This window comes from Astyanax mexicanus, chromosome 7 (assembly GCF_023375975.1).
Source record: "Astyanax mexicanus isolate ESR-SI-001 chromosome 7, AstMex3_surface, whole genome shotgun sequence".
Lineage (NCBI taxonomy): Eukaryota > Metazoa > Chordata > Actinopteri > Characiformes > Acestrorhamphidae > Astyanax > Astyanax mexicanus.
The window spans coordinates 32,642,448-32,662,580 of record NC_064414.1 but is presented as its reverse complement, the minus strand read 5'-3'; the positions used below and the strand labels follow the sequence as shown (position 1 = coordinate 32,662,580).

Here is a 20,133-nt window from a genome sequence, read left to right as displayed (position 1 = left end):
TATGCTTTGTTCCCATTTCCTCAGCATCAAAATATAGCCTTTGCTAGTAGGCCATTAAACCAATGTGAATTCCACATAAAACGGGCCACACTATGGGTAATGGTCTCCAAGCAGTCTTTTGAGAAATGGGCTGAACAAGAATGAGACCTTTACAATGAACCATTGCATCTTAAAATAATTATTCTGGAGATCAACGCTGCGTCTAGAAACTCTAAAAGTTACTCCTTTTTCCTACTGATCCTCCTCCTCTCCTTCATGACCCGGTGTTCTGTCAAGTTGTGCTACCTTGTCAAACTGTGCTACCATAGTGTAGAATTTAACTGTAAAAATACAAAAGAAGCACCATATTAGAGCATATTACTAGCTGTCTCAGTCCCAGTAGATATAGCTAGTATATTTGGATAGCATAAAATCACTGTATCATGGTAAAGTTATGAGAATGAGAGCTCATCACAAACTGCTTTTGTATTTTTACATTTATTGATTATTATTAATTTCCATTTACACTTTCGTACAATGGCGGTGAGTCCAAATTGTTTAATACACACAAAAAAATAGATTTATTCTAAAAAAAAACTAAACAAAACAAAACAAAAAAACATGTAGGTCAGCACTTCCTTTAGGAAGCACATATCGATAGGTAGCATAACTCAACAGAACACCGGAAATTGATTTTGTGACGGCAACTTGCCACCTGTCAAAACACCTGTCCTACTCATTGTGGCCACAGAGCACAGAAGCACTATTTTTTTCCCATATAAATTATTTAACAATAATAATATATTTATTTTATTAATAATATTGCATATGTGTAGAAATAATACAACTTTAAAAAAAAAAAACACTTACACGACTATACAACATATGCCATCACTTATTATGAACAAATAAAAAAGAGGCAAATAAAATAAATAACAATGCTTTCACTTATATCTGCTTGGCAAATATTTCATAGAATTGTATAAATGTAGTATGTTCTCTGCAATGAGCAGGAGTTTAAACATCTACAACTAACACGATAAAAGGATGGCTGTAAATGTGCTGACTGTGACTGGCTGGGAAGTGATGGGCTGAAAGGTGAGCTGAAAGTGAGTATTGTGATTGGCTCTGTTCATCAGTAGTCAACATCCTTTTTAAATGCATCAGCTGTGCCATTTCCCCATTAAAGCTCCTTCCTTATCTTCCGGGGTAGGAAAGGAGGAGGAGGAGAGGAGAAGTAGGAAAAGTTTCTGGACGCAGCCTATGAGAAGGTTTCGTTGAAGGTGGTGTATGTGTGCCGCATGTTCAGTCAGGAATTCACCTTCACCTTTTGTGGGCTTCTAATGAGGATGATGAATTAGGCTTGGCATAATTGCAGGGATTCTGACAGTAGCCTGAAGGCAGCCAAACACAGATTGTCCATGTAGGCAGCTTTTTAAACAGTGCTAGAAACAAAGACTATAAGATTTTGGGCCAGTGATGCTCAGGAGAGCACAGGTTTAGCAGTGTAAAAGGCAGATTTCAGTGGACTGCACTCACACTTGAAAAAAGGCTGAGTAACTGCTATATTTCGCAACGTGATTTTAGCTGTGCTAACTTTGCCAGTTTAGATGTGAGAGACATGTGCGTCTCCCTTTGCAGGGTGTTATAATAAACAGCAAATATTTTTGGTTAGATTTAAATAGAAGGTGACATTCACAACGATACGCTATAAACAAGGGCATCCTTCGGCTTGGCTGCTGTCTGCCAACTGTGTCGCCCAGCAGTTTGAAAAATTACCCTTTTGTTTTGCTTAATCCAACACATAATATGTCATAAGCATCTCCAACTTCACAAAGGGTGAATGCTTTCAGAAGCATCTGCGACAAACGTAAAAAATGCAGAGCAGCTGATGTATTTCATTCAAGGATAAAAAAGGTGTGTGCTACAGCTACTGCAAATCCAATCACTTTATCCCCTCTTCATGTTGGAATTCACAAGTTTATATTAGTCAGGATAGTGAACAGCTTTATAAAAAAGCTGAAATGTGATTTCTTGGCTCACACCTTCGTAATATTGTGGCTTGCTGTGTTTCTGTCCTTGGCAACCGAGTATCAGCATGTACCTGCTGATCCCCCATGAGCTGTCTTTGGACAATGACCCACTGGCAGCTGTCTTGCATGCATCTGTGTCCCGCTGGGTGATAAAAACCCAGCATGCTAATGCTAGATGAGGCTGAAGTTCGGATTACATGAGTGAACTTGGAGTCTCTCCAGTCAGTTAAAGAGTATTTAAAAGTGAACTCTTTTTCCAACCCATAAAGGAGTCACATTGTGGTGAACTTGGTACACTCTAAAAAACAGAGGTACGATATAAGTACTTTTTTGTACTCAAAGGTACACTCTTCATAATTGTACCATCAAAGGTACAATACTGGTCTTTACAGGGTCAGATTTGTTCCCTCTGAAGTACAAAGTATTTTCTAACAGCAATAAGTACAAATTTGTACCATTTAACCAGCCATAAGGTACATTCAGTATTCTGTATCACTGTACTGATAAACAATATATATTTTATTTGCACATTTTTTATTTGAAAGCCAGACAATTTTGGATCATCAAGTTTTTGAGCCATATTCAGTTGATGATAATGTTTATAGCCTTTATAATCTTTACTGGTGCAAAAACCATGGGTACAAAAAAGGACTTTCACTGAAAGGTACTTTTTTGTACCTCAATATAAGGTACAGCCCCAGCGACAAGCTTTGTACCCTTTTAGGTACAAATCTGTACTTATATTTCTTAGAGTGTACATTATATGTCCAAACGCTTTGGGTTCCCTGCTCATCTGACGTTCCTCTGAAGTCAAGGGAGGGATTAGGACATTTACTCCTGTCTGCTCAAGTAACAGCCTGTTCCCTTCTGGGAGAACACCCCTGCTGTGAGGATCTGCCTGATTTTAACCAATGAGGTCAAGTACTAATGTTGAAGGTTTAGTTTTGGATCACCAATGACACTCTAGCTCATCACAAGAACTGGGTGGAGCTTTATCACGTCAAATAATGCAGTTCCTCTGATCTACTTCCCAGTGGTGTGAAGATTTATACCCCTCTAGCTGACACTTGGCACTGGCCTTCATTTTTGAATAAAATAAGACGACGTGTCTGATTTCACAATTAGAAAGCTAAAAATTAATGACATTTATTTGGCTGTGGTCCTTTAAACTTTCTATTTTAGCACTTGTTGCCACTTCAGAGGGCAGAAGTTGGCACTGATCCTGTATAGCGTCTACTGAGACAAAGCAAAGCAAATCGTCCTATTTTTTAATGAAAGTAGAAAGTAGGACTGGGCGATTAACTAAAAAAAAATTACAGAGATTGTAATGTTGGTTATTTTGCGGTTTTCTTATTCTGTTAAAAAACAAGCAGAAAGAAATTTAGTGCTGTATAATTAAATTGGGATTCAGTATACCAATACACAGATATTCTCCAAGGACTTCTGATTTACACTACTGTTTGTGAACTGATTAACCGCTACTGAATAACTTCTGATTGCTATATATATTGTGTCATTTTGTGGTGCAAAGGAAACCCTATAGTTCTTAGCTTTCATTCCACACATAATTAAAGTAAATCATTTTTATATTATTTGTATTCTTAAACAATAGGATAAGCCTCTATATAAGATATTTGCCAGAATCTTCAAGTACTGTGATACAAATTTTTGGTCATACCACCTGGCTCTATTTTTTCTACTTTCCCACAGTGAGTGTTTGTGCATTGTTCCCTTAAAACATACTGCAGCATGTGTAATCACATGACTCTGCCCCGTCCAGTATATTACATGGAAGCAACATTGAGGGGAACTCAAGCGCAGAGACAACTAACTGACTTTAGCAGCAAAATGCCACATCCATCATTTATTAAAAATCGTTGTTAACTGTCAATTGTGATATTTGATTTACTGGTGCACTAGTGCAAATAATTTAACTCCAGTCATATCTTACACAAGCAGGGTTTTCTGGAGTTTATTGTTTCTCTGGAAGACTGCTAGACTTGCAGATCTGGATTAGGAATTGTAAATATGAAGACTATATTCAGGATGACACTGCTCAAAAGGCCTAAGCTAAGAGGCAGGGTGACTCACAGTTTAGCTAAAATGGCTTTTGAACTGGAAGTACGGGTCATGGAACCTAGAGCACACTGTGTTTAGGGATTACATCACTCTGAAACATGTATATTTAGAATATGAAGTGTCTGTGTGCTGTCTTGGCATAGAGAGAGAGAATGGAAGGTATTGAATTGGAATTTATGAAGCCATTAACCATTTTTATTAGCTATATAAATCTATAAGAGTACACTTGTGTTATTTTTTGCGTGTGCATACAATTTCTTATCACTATGAAGATCGTAAAGTGGCATCTGGTCACATTAGAAACACACGTTCAACTTACATTAGCTCACTTTTTCCATGTCATTGTTTGTGGATTGTTTTTATTTGTTAGCTCAAGTAAAAGCTCAAATGAAAGCTCATCACTGAAAATTTTTAGTCTTCCAATTCAATTACTTCAACACTCGCTCTTAATTTGATGGGTGGATGGTTTTAGCTTCATTACAGGCTGTCATCACAAACACACTGTTTATGGAAATGTTAATATTTTATTACATCGGTTTTTGAAATGAAATGGAAGGTTTTACATATTTAGACAAATTAGAACTTTTAAAAAATAACCATATACAGTATCAACAGTTTCTTTTCTATTATATGTTATTTTATTTTAAGCCATAATGTTTAATGCCCAATGTAATGTCCAAAAAAAAGAATTTTTTTTTTTTCCAAAACTGAAAATAGAAAGAGCTCATTTACTAAAAACGTTTCTGCTCACATTTAACAGTCTTGTTCAGTAACCATCTCCTCCTCACTCGCACACCTCCTTCCTCCAGCGTCATCCTTAACCACTAACCTGTGCTCTCTGTGGCATCCAGACTGCCCGCCAACTGCTCCAGTAGCCTTGCCCGCGCTGCGTTCCTCTTGTGCTTCTTGCCCTCGTAGTGTTGCTGTGCCATCAGAGGGTTGTTGAACCAGGCGCCGCACAGGCAGCAGTACTTGCCTGCTTCTCCATTGTTGCCTGTTGTGGGCCATGACGGTGGAGGCGGTGGGGGAGGATCTGTGGGCTGAGGGGTTGTTGGGGTCGAGTCTACGAAAGAAAGCAGAGGAAAATCTGAGCCAATAACTATCAAACAGCCTGAATAAAATACAATATCTTATAACACAGACTGTACCCTTGCCCAGCCATTGCTTATAAACATTAGAATAATGTGTACATTCAGAAGTGAATGCTTCTTCAGAGACACATTTTGGCAGAGAGACGGGGGAATGATCCCGTTTTTGGAACAGAAGCACAAGAATGGAAAACCTCCAAGTATCCCATGTTTCATGCCACTCCAGACCTGTTACCATGGATACCTCCCCCAAATAGCCTACAGGCCTTGACACCATTGCATGTTCATTCATCGTTCAAGGCAACAGAGAATGATGTTGTGGTATTACAAAGTTAAAGCTATTACAATGCATATAGCAGCAGAGGAGCAACAATCTTTATATACATATACTAGAATGCAGAATAGAATCAAGGATGCTCACTATGTGTTTTGTTAAGTCAAATAGTATTGTTATCACTTTACAGTGAAAATTTGTAATCTTGCATCCGATCACTTATATGGTTCTGTAGGTCCAGACTGGATGATCGATAATAATATAATATTTGTAAACTTCATAATGTGATATAAAAAAACCTTAGTAAGGAATAACGGTAAAATGCTAGTAATAGTAAAATCTATTTCTAACATCAAAAGCATAGCATGCTGTATATATAAATTGTACAACCTATATTTAAAAACCTACATGTTTGATCAGGCCTTTAGCTCAGCTTAAAACACTGCAGCTCTGCCCACTTTTATTCTGAAACGGCACTTTTATATCATGTTTTATTCATGCTTTATTCTTTTTTTATTATTTTTAATTCCTTGTTGTTTTTTTACATGTTTTTAATTTTACTTCTCTTTGTTTTAATCATGTTTGAATCAATCATGCTTTATTCTTATTTTAGTTTTTATTTCCATTTTACTGTTATTCTTTTACATGTTTTTTAATTTGACTTTCTGTGTATTTTCTGATTTGTAAAGCATTTTGAATGACCGTTGTGTATGAAAGGTGCTATATAAATAAACTTGCCTTGCCTTGCCTTACAACAATAATATAGTTGCACTCTTGGTAGTATTGGTCAGTATGGACTCTGTATATTTGGAATACAAAAATACATGTACTCATGCTAGGTAGGAAATAAACAGTAGCGATGCACTGTGTAGCTGTACTCTGTTGAGTGACATCCCTCTGGAATCCAAACATTTCATACAAAAGACCAAAGCATATTCATTTTTTTAATTAAATCAGGTATAACACTTTTTTTTCCATTTTCTCACAATTTAGCTAGGCCAATTGTCCCACCCATTCATGTCCCTATCACAGGTGATGCCACAACACAAGGAGGGTAAAGACTAGCCCATGCCTCCTCCGACACAAGTGAAGTCAGCCACCTCTTTTCAAAATTGCTTCTGATGCAGCATTACCGAGTAGCATCACAGAGAACTCGGAGGAAAGTGCAGTGACTCGGTTCTAATCAGCTCACGGACACCTTGTGCTGATCGACATCACCCTAGGAGTGATGAGGGGAATAAGCGCCATCTACCCACCCAGAGAGAGGAGAGACAATTTTGCTTTTTCAGGGCTCTGGCAGCTGATGGCAAGCTGCATGACCAGAATTGAACCAGCAATCTCCTAATCATAGTAGCAGCATTTTAGACCTTTGATATGGATTTTTATGTTGTATGAAACAGTTAGAACTAACAAAATTAGAATATATGGATATTTGCATCTGGACATACAGGTTTTAGGGCTTAAAACGAAACTTGGACGAAATGTAACATTTAAGAACTAGTGTTCAAATGTCCTGACATGCAACTGGTGAATTTATAGATACCATTAGTGTGGGCTAAGAACATAGTGCGTGGGTGTGTGTATGTGTACAAATATTTAAAAATAAACTGAGATTGGCCAGTGAAACACAATATAAATAGACACTAAAACTATTCTTCAGCAGTATTCTTTAGTGCCCGTATGATTTTAAAAGTCTATACATCTAATATATCGGTACTGAATCCTTACAGTGTACGTAGGCGTACCTTTAAATGGTTTGATCTGAGAGAACTCGAATGTTGAACTTTACGGTTGCTAAGGTAGTGTTTCATGCATTAGTTGATTAGTTAGTCATACTGAAGCAACACAAAGCCAAGAACACATAGTTACAGTAACTACGCTTCCCTCTGCTCCTCTCACCACCCACATTGCACTGTTAGGAGCGAGAATATTCAAACCACTGTGCACAGATCAATTTAAACCACAATTCAACAATCCTTCTGTGACAGCAACACATCACTGTATGAGCATGGTGCTAGAAACATGTCTTGTGAGAAGGCAGGGGTGTGAATTCCTCTCTATCAGATGACGTGACGTGCATCTCGTTACACAGTTTAGTGTGAAATATAGTATGTTGTAAGACAAGTAATAATCCAGCATGCTTTTGGTCCAAGGTTGATTTGCTTCAGTCCTGATAAAACATTATTCCTTTTGGTTAAATATGTGCTGATGTGTCCTTGATGTCTCTTTATTTGTTTTACTGTTAATAATTAATTTTCTCCTTTTTACATTAATTCCATCTGTACAACAATTAAATATGTGGCTTACTCCAACTATTAGTTGTTTTTTCGACTTTAGATATCACAATATTAAACAATGCAGGGCCCATGACATCATCAGCCCCACCCCCACCCCCGCGCTGTCTTGCATCCTAACTGAGCAAGAGCTGAGTCAGCACAGAGCATTCAAAACCTGGCTTCAAATGGCTTTTTAAAAGGTAAATTCTGGGATTTTCTGGGATTCAAAGCGTGAATTCAGCTGTATCTGAGCAAAACTGTGCTGGACTGACAAGCCTTACATCCCCAATCCAAGAATGCCTTGAATGGAGTGGTGTAAAGCACACCACCCTGGACTCTGGAGCCATGGAGAAGTGTTGTGTGAAGTGATAATTCACCCTTCTCTATCTGGCAGTCTGATGGACGAGATCAGATTTGACGAATGCCAGGCCCCTTAGAAGGGAAATCTTAATACATTTTGACATTTTGTGAAAATATTGTGGGGAAGGCCCTTTTCCGTTCCAGCTTGATTGTGCCATAGTGCACAAAGCAATATCCATATCCAATATCCCATGGTTGGGCAAGTTTGGTGTGAAAGTACTTGACTGGCAGACACAGAAACCTTAATCCAACCCCAACAGATGAACACCTTTGGGTTAAACTAGAATGGAGACTGTGCACAAATGCATGTCTCGATAAATGCAGACACTCTAAAATCTAAGATCCTAAAAAATGCCCTCAAAGAAGAGTAAAAACTGGTACAGTAGCAAAGGGCAACTCCATATGAATGCCTAAATATTTAGAAAAGGATGTAGTAAAAACCCCTTTTCAAAGTTTCTTTGATTTTACCTAATTGAAAACCTCTGGAATATAATCAAGAGGAAGATGGATGATCACAAACCAACAAACCGCAAAGATAAACAGCTTTCAGGAGTGGCATAAAATTATCCAAAATCAGTGTGTAAGACTGCTGGAGGAGAACATGCTGAGATACATGAACACTGTGAAAAACCAGGGTATTCCAAAAGATATTGATTTCTGAACACTTAAAACGTTATGAATATGAACTTGTTTTCTTTGCATTATTTAAGGTCTGACAGCTTTGCATCTTTTTTGTTCCTTCAGCAATTTCTCATTTTCTGCTAATAAATGCTTTGAATGGCAGCATTTTTATTTGGAATTTATGAGAAATGTTGTCCGTAGTTTATAGAATAAAACAACAATGTTCATTTCACTCACACATATACCTATAAATAGCAAAATCAGAGAAACTGATTCAGAAACTGAAGTGGTCTCTTAATTTTTTTCCAGAGCTGTATATTATATGTGTATGTGTTCATTACATTACGAGTGACTCGGCTTGGTGTAACTGGGTTCCAGCATAGCAATCAAGCTTCAGTAACTGCCTTTGACTGGCTAAAAGTGTGAGAAACAGCTCTGAATCCTATTTCTCTCTCTCTCTCTTCCTCTCGTACGCATGCACATGCTGTGGAAGTTCATTAATTCAGTGTATCGACTTGCGACAGCTGTGTCTGTTTTTAGCTATTTGCCTTTTGAGATTTAAATCGGATCTAGGCTTGTAAATCAATGCAGTTGATGGATTGTTGAACCCTCTTTACACACCTAGTTTTGGAAGAAAGTGGGAGGGGGTATGCTCCTTTACACTGCCCATTCAGGTCAGCTTGATTGAACAACACAAAAAGAAAAGTTTCTCTGTGTTTCTTTCTTTTTCTTCGTACTCGGCAGTATGATATGTGCACATTGGAGCGTGAGTAAGTGCTACTTTCCACTGAGAAGGCCTGGAAGCACAGGGGTAGGGCACGCAGGGACATTCACAAGCGATGAATCCGAAGCTGCCTGGCAGTCTGAGTGAGATGAAGAGAGTGAGGAAGAGAGAGCCTGACCAGGTAACCAACTCTCAAGGGCATCTCCATCACACATTGCCTCAGCTGTCACCAGCAATCCTCATCTAATGGAGTCCTCCTGAGAGCAGAGCACTTTGAATTTTCATGAAGGTTACTTTTAACCTTAATCTCTCATGAAATCTGTAGCCCTTTCACTTTACTTCTAAATTAATGGAAGAGGGAGGGGGGAGGGGGGGTCACTCAATATACAATATTCCAGTGTGACTTTGGGAATCTATATCTTAGTTGCCTTTGATTGGGAACTAAAATGAATGGCATGTTTCTGCTATAAACACTGAATTATGTGTATGAATTAAGGCTACCCCATGTTTAAAATGTCATTTCACATCCTAACGTACCCGCTCTAAGCGTAAATTGAGAAAATTAGAAGAAGATGCTTTCATGTTTTGCCTGTCCAGCCTGAGAAACACTGACCTGCTTGGTTAAAATTACAATCTGATGATAGGATGTGAAACTTAATAGTAACAACAGGCTAAAGATGGAAGCTCTTAAGTGCTGTCTACAACAAGTTATCCGAAACATGTGCCAGGCATCTATCTTTGAAATGCAGTCAAATATGGATGCATCAAAACTGTGTCCAAACAAATGCGCCTCTATGGGAGGAAATGAAAACAAATCCGTCCGCACAGATGCCAAGTTTGAATATAACAACCTCGCTCTAGCTCACAGATTTCCCAGGCACTGGCTTGTTTCCAGTGGCAAAGTCTGAGGTGACTGAAAGTGTGCATACTGAATCAATTCTATCTCTTTTTGACAGCTTTGGGTTTCTAATAGCCTTCAACTGTCAATAATGCAAATGTTATGCAATGTCCTTTCAAGTGTAGCATTAAAAAACAACCTCAAACTTTACTTCTCTGCTTTTAAATATGATGATGTGACATCAACAGTTTATCAACGGATTATAATTACGATTTGGTAGAAAAGCAGACATCACTAAAAGCTGTGTTTTTAAGGAGCAAAGATGGGCAGAAAATCTCCAGTTTGGCAACAAATGCATTAATAACAATGGCTGTCAAAAAACGATTGGGTGAGATTGGATTTGGGAGGAATTTCAGAGCGTAAAGGCCAACTAAACTAAGGATCTATGATCTCTGATCCCTCTGAGGGCACTGCATCAAAACTCATCATTCAGCAATAGCTGATAGAACCATATGGACAAGGGATTTCTTTGTCAAACCTTTTTCAAAGACTACGTAAAATTTTACTGTGCAGAACAGAAGCCTCTGAGCTTGAAAACATTTGGGATGATACACAATGGAAATGTGTATTCTGGTCAGCCGGGGTTTGTCATGGTGTGTGGTTGTGTCAGTACAGTTCTATCTTGCAGCATTATGGCAGAAAAGTACAGCAACATATGCTGCCTTAACAGGATGACATAATTTTTTTAACAAGACAATTCTAACCCCCATGCCGCACACATTATAAAGGCATGGCTTTGGAAAAAGAGCGTATAAATATCAGACTGGCCTGCTTGCAGTCCTGACTTGTCAAAAAAAATACTGTAAAGTACTGTAAAAAACTGTCCTGTACTGTAAAAAAACTGTAAAACAATGTAACTGTACTGTAAAAAATGTAAAAGACCTAAAGACTTGAAACAATTCTTTGCTTGGTATTCATGGTGCTAGACTATCTTGCTTTACCATTTCCTCTTTATTTGCATCTTCCTTACTTTTCAAACCTCTTCTAATGTGGGGGTTGTAGTCTATGCAAGGTCAATAAACCAAAATACCCCATAATGACTTGCCATAGACACTGTGCTTTAATGTATAGCTGAATTGCCAGGAGTGAAACACATGCTCTTGCAAAGATTAGCACGGTAGATAACACACTCTTACAATGGAGATGTTGTCATGGAGATGTTACCATGCCATGACTGATGATGAATCAACCAACGCTTTCAAATCTACTTATCAGCCTGCCATGGAAACCAGCATGTCTTACTCTCTTCATTTTTTCTCAGTGTATATGTCAGGTGTTAATACGGGTCAATGCGGGAGTACTACCCGGACCCACAAGCGTTCAATGCTGCCTCCGACATTTACAGCATGGCTGTGCTATTGGCAGCTGTGGAAAAACATCAGTAAAAGGGGCTTGTTACATGTCCATGTGCTACAGCTGCCTGGGTGGCACAGGCCGGCCTGTATATCGGCTGCTGGGCTCATGTGAGAAGTGTGCGCTGAACGAGTGTGATATTGACATTGGTGTAACCCCCTCCCCCACCACACCCTTTAGATCGATGGAACTGCCAGAAAGCTTCAGGCCCTTGCAGACTCACGCTCTGCTGACTGTGACCTGGCCCACACTGCCTCACACACCAGACTCGTGGGAGTTCCACCATGTAGCTTGGGGCTTGTGGTTGGAGGAACACAATATGCAGTATATACAGAGCATGATATTAAGAGGACACCTACTGTGCCGCTGCGATTTAAGCCTTTATTTCATAATTTAGGTCATTAGCATTCCCTGCAAGTGCACATTCCTCAGAGCTTATACTGTACTCTTAATGCTCGAGCAGGTCGACAGCATGGTATATTAAAAGAGCATGCCTGCGTGCTTATAATAGATTCAACTTCAAAGGTGTGGCTTTAGATACTCCAGTGTGGAATGATGCTGTGGCAATGTGTTTCCTCGGTTTACTCTGAGTGTTTTGCTGGACTTCATCTGTGTCTATTGTCTCTGTGTAGTCTGAAGCTTTCGCGTTGAGTGGAGCTTGGGTAAAGCTGTGTTAATGCTGCGTATAGCGCCAGGCCAAGGGGCATTAAATAAAGCCCGCCTGTCTGAGCTTCTCTTCAGCTGGAGCAGAGCTGCATGCCACATAGGCTTTACACTCACAGTAAACCAATCTCCTTCTCTGCTCTCGCAGCCCTGAACTCTGATTCATTACTTGGTGAAAGAGCACACCATTGGGCACCTAATCCCACCCGCACAGTATTTTACAGCACGCTGCTCCATCGCCTCTGCACTCTGTCTGCCCAGCTCCAGCAGTGTTACATCACGCTGCTGACCACAGCTAATACATCCCATACCTTACGCTCTTAATGTACAAATCTGTCATTCTTACGACTAAGATATTATCTTTATAGTAGGCAGGGTTAGAAAAGTGCAGCAACAACAGAGATACTGGACATCTTGGGGTCATACTGTATTGGCAGTAAACGAGCACAGTGGTAAACAGTATTTCTGCACATTAATGATGATGCACAAAAAAATTGTTCGTAGCAGTCTGACCTGTGGGGGTGGTTATGCTGGGCTGCTCTCCGAGCACCAGGCGTACTCTCTTAGCATGTGTTTTGCCCTGGTAGTGTGACTGAGCCACGATGGCAGATGTGAAGAACATATTGCAGAGCGTGCAGCATTTGTTCCTGTCCACTTCATTCTCTGCACTGTCCTGCAAGAAGAGACAAGGGACAGACAAGATCAGGTCAGGCTGATAAAGAAGGAAGAGAGAGAAAAACAGATTATGCTCTTTATTCCTCTTTAACTGGAAGTCTGTAGAGCTGTTCAATAAAGAGACAAGCTTGAATCCTTAAGATGAATACATACAATTTACATCAGTTTACACCATAACGCCATATCAGTTTACGCCATAACATTAGGACCACCTGCCTTATATTGAGTAGGCCCGTTCTTGTGCTGAGACAACAGATCTGACAATTTAGTGCACATTCCACAAGACCTCTGAAGGTGTCCATGTCCCTGTTGCCCTTTTACTAGTTTTATATGAGGAGTTGTGAGGTGTTTTATGTGAGGGAGGATAAACACAGGCCCATGTGCTCATGGCAAGGTGACATGAATTACTCAAATTCAAGAGAGGAATACACAGTGGACAGTGCAGTGGGTGGTAATGATCGTGAACGGCAGTATCTGGCTAGACCTGTTTATGTGAGCACACAAGCGACTCTAGCAGAAATCACATTTACATTACACACACATATCATACACATGCCAAAAGTCATGGGACATATAATAGTTTATGTCCGATGACATGTGGCATGTCAGTGTACAGACTGTTATTGATTAGCAAGGTTACATAAATTCACAGAGATTAAGAGATGAATACATCATAAAATCATTACAACCCACAGTGGACAGTGCAGAGGGTGGTAATGATCGTGACCGGTGGTGTCTGGCAAGAACAGTCCATGTGAACACACAAGCAACTCTGGCAGAAATCAAATACGCATTCAATGCAGAAGATCTCACACACATATTTCACAGTTCAATGCAGTGCTACTCAGCTTTAATTTGACATGGCAAAATACTACATTATGTCCAGTGACATGGCATGTCAGCATGTCATAAACTGTTATAAAATAGGTCATTGAAGTAAGTTTATTTTGCAGAAAGCTTAACTACATTTTTAATTGCCACCTTACACAACATTTTTGTCTGTCACAAAACCTTGTTTTAATTTTCTAGAGAAGTCGCAAAATCAACAAACGGAATATTGAGCAGTGACATTTTACACGCAGCCTCTGATGGGCATCAGCAACACAGGAGCATATGAAATATTTAGCCAACCCATTTTGCCCTCAGTGTTTGTCAGCACTGCGTATGTAAAACATTCATGAGCCAAAGTTTGGATACATCTACAGACTGTCCCAGTAGACATTAGCCACAGTATACAAATCACAGTAAACAAACACACAAACATGTACACCGGAGCTGTAGAAAAAAGAACAAGAAGAAGAGCAATCCTCCAGAGGTAGAGTGATGACATTATATCATGTCAGGCTCTGAGATTAGTAACATTATCTTAGTTTTAGTGCTACATATTGGAAGCACTGAGAATGCGGTTTTGTATAAAACCAGAATCTTAAATCAAAGTCCAGTCGGATGCTTTCCTGTTTAATTTGCTCACTCTGAGACCATGAAGATCAAGACACTAGACCAAAAAGGCATCCCGGCTGACACTCTGGAGAATCTGTTGAGTACTGCTGCTTGGAATTTCTGACCTCACTGTCTCAGAGGAGGACAGTGGATTACTGGGCCACTATCAGTCCTAAAACATTCGTTGTCCTGGCGCTGTCCCAACCTCCAGCTCTGCTCAGGCCTGGTCCATTCCAGCCTCACTGAGGAAGCTGAGAAGGTCAGCCTTAAGTAAATCAGACACAAAGAAGTGCCAAGAATTGCCCCTGTTCACTGGCCTATTTCTTAAGGCAGCACTGCTGCTTATCATCCATTACAAAGACAGCAGAGGCAGTTACTCGAAAGCGGAAGACACCAGAGTGTCTTCACTAGCATCCTCCATTGAGAGCACTTTAGATCCTTATCTAGCTTAAATAACACAAGATAGGGAAAATACCCGCTGCACATTTTAAGAGCTGACTGAAACATCAACAAGGCTTTAACCCTTTGATGGCTAGATAACATTACATGCACTGTCTGGGAATATTTTTTTTGCTTATGAAAACAGCAAAATATGGCTGTTTTACAATGAATAGATAAATCTAATAGGAGACAAATATATGAGAAAAAAAAAATTCTGGTGGGAAGGTTCACTACTGTTGCATGTTTTTGCTATTTGTGCATAATAGCTCTCACTGGTGAGAATAAAGACAATAGTGGGCAAAGATGACATCAAAGCATAAGGTGCTACTTATGCTTTCCTTTATAGTTTTGATGTCTTTAATATTAATCTACAATGAAGAAAATAATTTAAATAATTAAAATAAACCTTAAATGAGAAGAGGTGTGTCCAGACTTTTGGCTGGTAATATATACAGCAATATTGTTTTTTTCTTCTCTGGTTGCTGGCATTGCTAAAGCTGTGTTAGGGACATTAGAAACACTAGCAAGGTTAACGACACTAGTCATGTTAGTGACGCTAGCAAGGTTAGCGATGTCGGATGAGTGCGGATGCAGACATTGCTAACATGTCATTAGCGATGTTGGACAATGCCGGTAGTAATGTGGTTAGATTTTGGTTAGATACATACAGTCTGTAGTTATGGAACTACATAATGCTGCTAGTCAGTGAAGCTGATAAAATAAATGTAGGATTGTAGAAACAATTAGTGTAGAAACAATATTTCAATATGACTGTGTATATATAATACAGCTTAGTGTACAGATGTCTGACCGATTAGTATGGTAACACTAAAAAGTGGTAAATAGAACATTTCACAAAAATTATATTTGTGTTTTCCCAAAGGCTATGTTCACATTGCCAGGTTGAAGTGACTCAAATCAGATTTTTTTGCTCAATGTGGCTCAGATCAGATTTTTTTTTAATAGCTGTGTGAATTTTTTTCAAATCAGATCTGAGCCACTTACATATTTGGCCCTAAATCAGATACATATCCGATTCATGGACATGCGATATGTATGTGAATGGCCATGGAGTAATTTGTGCGTCTTTTTGTTTTTACGCATGCGCTACGTACTTCTCTCTCGTACCCACACATCTCTTGGTGCAGCTGTGCAGCTATAGCTACAAAAACAGCAAAAGCAAGCCGCCTGGCCTTTTTTCACCTCCTCGACCTGAGCATGAACCTCCGACCAGCTATTTGCTCCACTTCAGCAAAATATATGAGCTGCTCATGTATCTTCTTCGCCTTTATAAAGCTACGAGTGGTCTCTTAAATATGACATTTTTTGTTGTTGGTGAAGAAAGTGACCTTTATACACGTATCTATTTGCGCATGTGAGGCTCTTCAGGGACAGATTTGTTCAAATTACACAACCATACAGCTCACTGACATTTGTGAATGTAAACCATCAAGGAAAAAAAAAATAATTTGAGCAATGTGGTTTGTAATGTGAACGTAGCTAAAGCAAAACGACAAACCAAACTGACTTCAAAGCTAAAGTGGGAGAAGGTGATTCACAGTTTATTCTAAGTAGCAGATCTGTTTTGCAACCCAGACTCCTGAAGGCTACAGATTTCAAGGTTACAATTTTATTCGTTTGTTGTGAGATATTTCTGTCTTTAAAAAATATATATATTTTTTAGTTTAGTGCTCAAAGACATTTCTTGCGTGCCAGAAGATCTTGGCAACATCCACAACAACCTCCCTTTTGCTCAATTTCTGCACTTCTACATCATTCTCTGCTGCTCCAGCACACTCAGCCCGAAAGGGAAATGTGTCAGATAGCAAGTCACGCTCTGAGACGTTATTGTTTGGGGGTGTTAAGGTGTTTGGGACGGCCTCTTTTTCGCTCTAGAAAGTTTTTTTCCTCTGTCAGTTTCTAAATTGATGTCTATGCCTCCTAACAGGCAAAGAGAGGCAGTAGTTGTGTTTTTGTCTTCCTGTTACCCCCCTAAGGGCAGCAGTCTCACTGATTCTCCCCTCTTGTCTCTAATAAAATATTTATTGGTATTGGCAGTTCTTTGCCGCACTAGGGTTTTTCGATCCCTTGTCGTTTCTGTTTAAACCAGCATCCCAAACATTCGCTACAGCAAGGGATGTTTGTGCTGTACTTTCTATACAAGCATTTCCTTCTAACCAGCTGAATTTCTTAAGTAAGTGTTTTTAATAAGCTCCCAGAGCATTTTCTTTTGAAAAATGACCCTTCAGAAGATTGCTTTTTACTCAGAACTAGCATGACATGTATTAGTAAGCAGACTCACTAATTTATCTCTCAAATTTAGTTTATGAAGCTTCACAAATCCTTTAACATTGCAAGAAGGGTATAAAGTTTTTAGCCTACTTTACAGCCTTGCGTAAAAGTTTGGGCACCCCTGGCCAAACAATTTTTTAAACGTGTATAAAATTCTATTAAATGCCATCAGTATTCTTGAAAGACTATTGCGGCAAAGTCTAAAAATAACAGACTGTTTAATAGGTTTTTGCAGGACTTTTCCAGACCATGTCACACATCTCCATCTGTGTACTTACATCACATGCACAACAGGATCTTATTTTTTTTTTGCTGGTTCCCTGAGCAACATTGACACTGCTAATGGCACTGATACAAGAGCTACTGCAAACACCGAGATTTAAGAATGACAAACTCATCTGCTGTCAAATTCACATGCCATTTTTTACATTAACCCTCATTCAAAGTGAAAAAATGCTTGTATTTTCAACTGAAATGTCACTATATTTGTGTTTATTTTTCTATAGACACTGACAATTTACACGTATAATGTTTTTGCAATACATTACATAAAGCCAATAAATGCAATGTAATTGTGTTTTTTAGTGTGCTCTACAAACGATGCTACCTTTTTAACAATAATATTTAACAACACACTATTTGACCAGATACGTCCTAACTATATATACACGTCCCACAAGACTGTATAAAAAAACAACATATTTTTGTGGCCAATAAAACATGCAAACATATATCACTGATGAATTAGGCATGAAATTGTTACAAACTAAACTGTACAAAAACAGTGTAATTCAGAATATTCCTGTTTTAAACCTGATTATTCTTGATTATTCGCCACCTGGGACGTGTAAAAGAAGATGTATGGATATTTAGCAGTGTTTCTGCAAAATCTATTTTTGCATCATATCATCAGCTGGGGGGAAAAACAGATGAAAAACATTATAAAGGTAACGCTGGATAGTTTCCAGTGATGGCAACAATATAAAAAGCATGGCTAAGTTACTCTATCTACCTTATGTTTGGTCAATTTTATCTTGTTCTGGAGGGACTTAAGAGGGACTAAAGTGACACATTGAGTCTAATGCAAGCTCTACAGGGGCCTTATTGGGATATTTCCCCATCCTGTCACCCTTTAGATGCACTTGATGTCTGAGCCAGGGGACAACTGTGTTGGATGTCACTTCTACCTCAAAGTAACAGGATAAATAAAAACGAACTTTGTGGCCTAGTTCTGTTTCCCTGTGCCTGTGACCTGATTCTGGCGAGCTGGGCAGTGGGGTGAGGGTGTTCTGATTGCAGTTTGTTAGAGGTGAGTAGAGTAGAGACAGAGCTACAGAGAAAAGCATTCAACGCCTACCATCTCCCCGAGGACACAGCATGTGTCTGGCCTGCTCTGATGCACTGGCCTGTTGAAGAATAAGGGAAAAAAAACTAAACAAAAACAACAACAAAAAAAAACCCAGAAAGAAAACCAGGTCGTCTGCATTACCCTCTGTTACAATGTGCAGGTGTGGGTTTGAAGTACAGAGTGAAGAAAAGGTATTTGTTTCACATATGTGATGCTATGTTTAAAGCGTGAAAGAGATGCCTGTTTATTTGAACAGTTGTTTAAACAGTCTTCGCTACAGCAGCAGTCTGTTTACCATATATGTTCACCAGTGCATGTAATGTCCTCCAATGTGGAAGAACACAAAGAAAACAGACTGAATTTATCCAAGATCTCTATTTATAAGCCTGTCACGGGAACAGTGGTACCCCATGAGGCAGCACTGTTTGAGTTGGAGTTTTCTATCACTGCTTGCTTGTTTCCTCTGGGCTTTTTTGAATCCTTTTTATTTTTTTAGATGTTCTTTAGATCTGGCTTCCTGTGGCTTTTAGTCAGCCCTGCGGGGCCTGTGGCTTGTGGATTAGAGTAATCATTGTAATCATGAAATGAGGGCAGAAACATTTTTCTACACATATCTAATGTAATGTGGAGCCAAATACAACCACTTCAGCAGGGAAAGGTTCAGCAAGAGTGAGGCATCTAAACATCTAAAATTAAACACAGAAGACAGCTGGAGAAGGTGAACAGAAAAAAAAAACAATTAAAGCTGCTGAACCTTCCTCCTCTTTTTCTGAGTGTGTTTTTGCATGAAATGGAATTCCTGCTCACTTGAATGCAAAATACTTGTGACAGCTAGGAGAGTGACATTTGAAGAAGTGACAACTCGTTACTGACAGCGTTCCCTGAGAAGGTATGCAGCCTGTTTTGCCTTTTTTTTTGCCAGTTTTTGTCATTTGGTCTCATTCAAAAGCGCCCTTTCTTCATCTGCCAATGTGTCTTTCATGGCTACATTTACATCTGCCCATTTACATATGACCTATTTTGTGATAGTAAGAATGTGGATGTAGGCTTCTCACAATAATTCGATTTGGATTTATATATTATTTTGTCCTACAGTGAATGGATATGACCTTGAACATTTTTGAATAGCTCTGTAAAGCAGATTGTGTTTATCTGCATGTATTAACAGAGACTTGGAATGCGTTTAAATGTACTTCATAATTAGATCACTACGAAAACAAAATTAGATTACTACAAAACAAAAATCTGAAGAATGCATTTACTTGAACCTGGGTTATCAGATAATGGTAATGCTCTGAGTTTACAGGTAATAGTAAAATTATTGCTTAATTAAAGCTTGCTTATTCTGGTACCACAGTCTGTTTCTACACATGCACAGACTGACAAACACTCCGGCTAAGATTTTACATGGACTGAGAAATACAATTACTGAGCTTAAATTCCAGCTCTCTTTATTGAATTTTTAAACAGATTTCTATAAATTACATTTATCTATGTTTATATGACTACTTGAATAATCTGATCTACAGAATGTTGGTATAAGTACCCTGTCCTGTTTTTACCTGTTCTCTGTCTGAGGTGAGGATAAA

General features: G+C 39.0%; 1 protein-coding gene across 1 annotated transcript in view; it reads right to left on the bottom strand.

Annotated features, from left to right (window-relative positions):
* zgc:171482 (zinc finger protein) overlaps nucleotides 1–20,133 on the bottom strand; it is an 88,571-nt gene that overhangs the window by 25,068 nt on the left and 43,370 nt on the right. The window contains exons 4-5 of the mRNA XM_007240385.4: nucleotides 12,862–13,021; nucleotides 4,921–5,154 (exon numbers count right to left, since the gene is read on the bottom strand). Coding sequence (XP_007240447.1) covers nucleotides 4,921–5,154; nucleotides 12,862–13,021 — 394 coding nt within the window. The remainder of the gene's footprint in view (nucleotides 1–4,920; nucleotides 5,155–12,861; nucleotides 13,022–20,133) is intronic.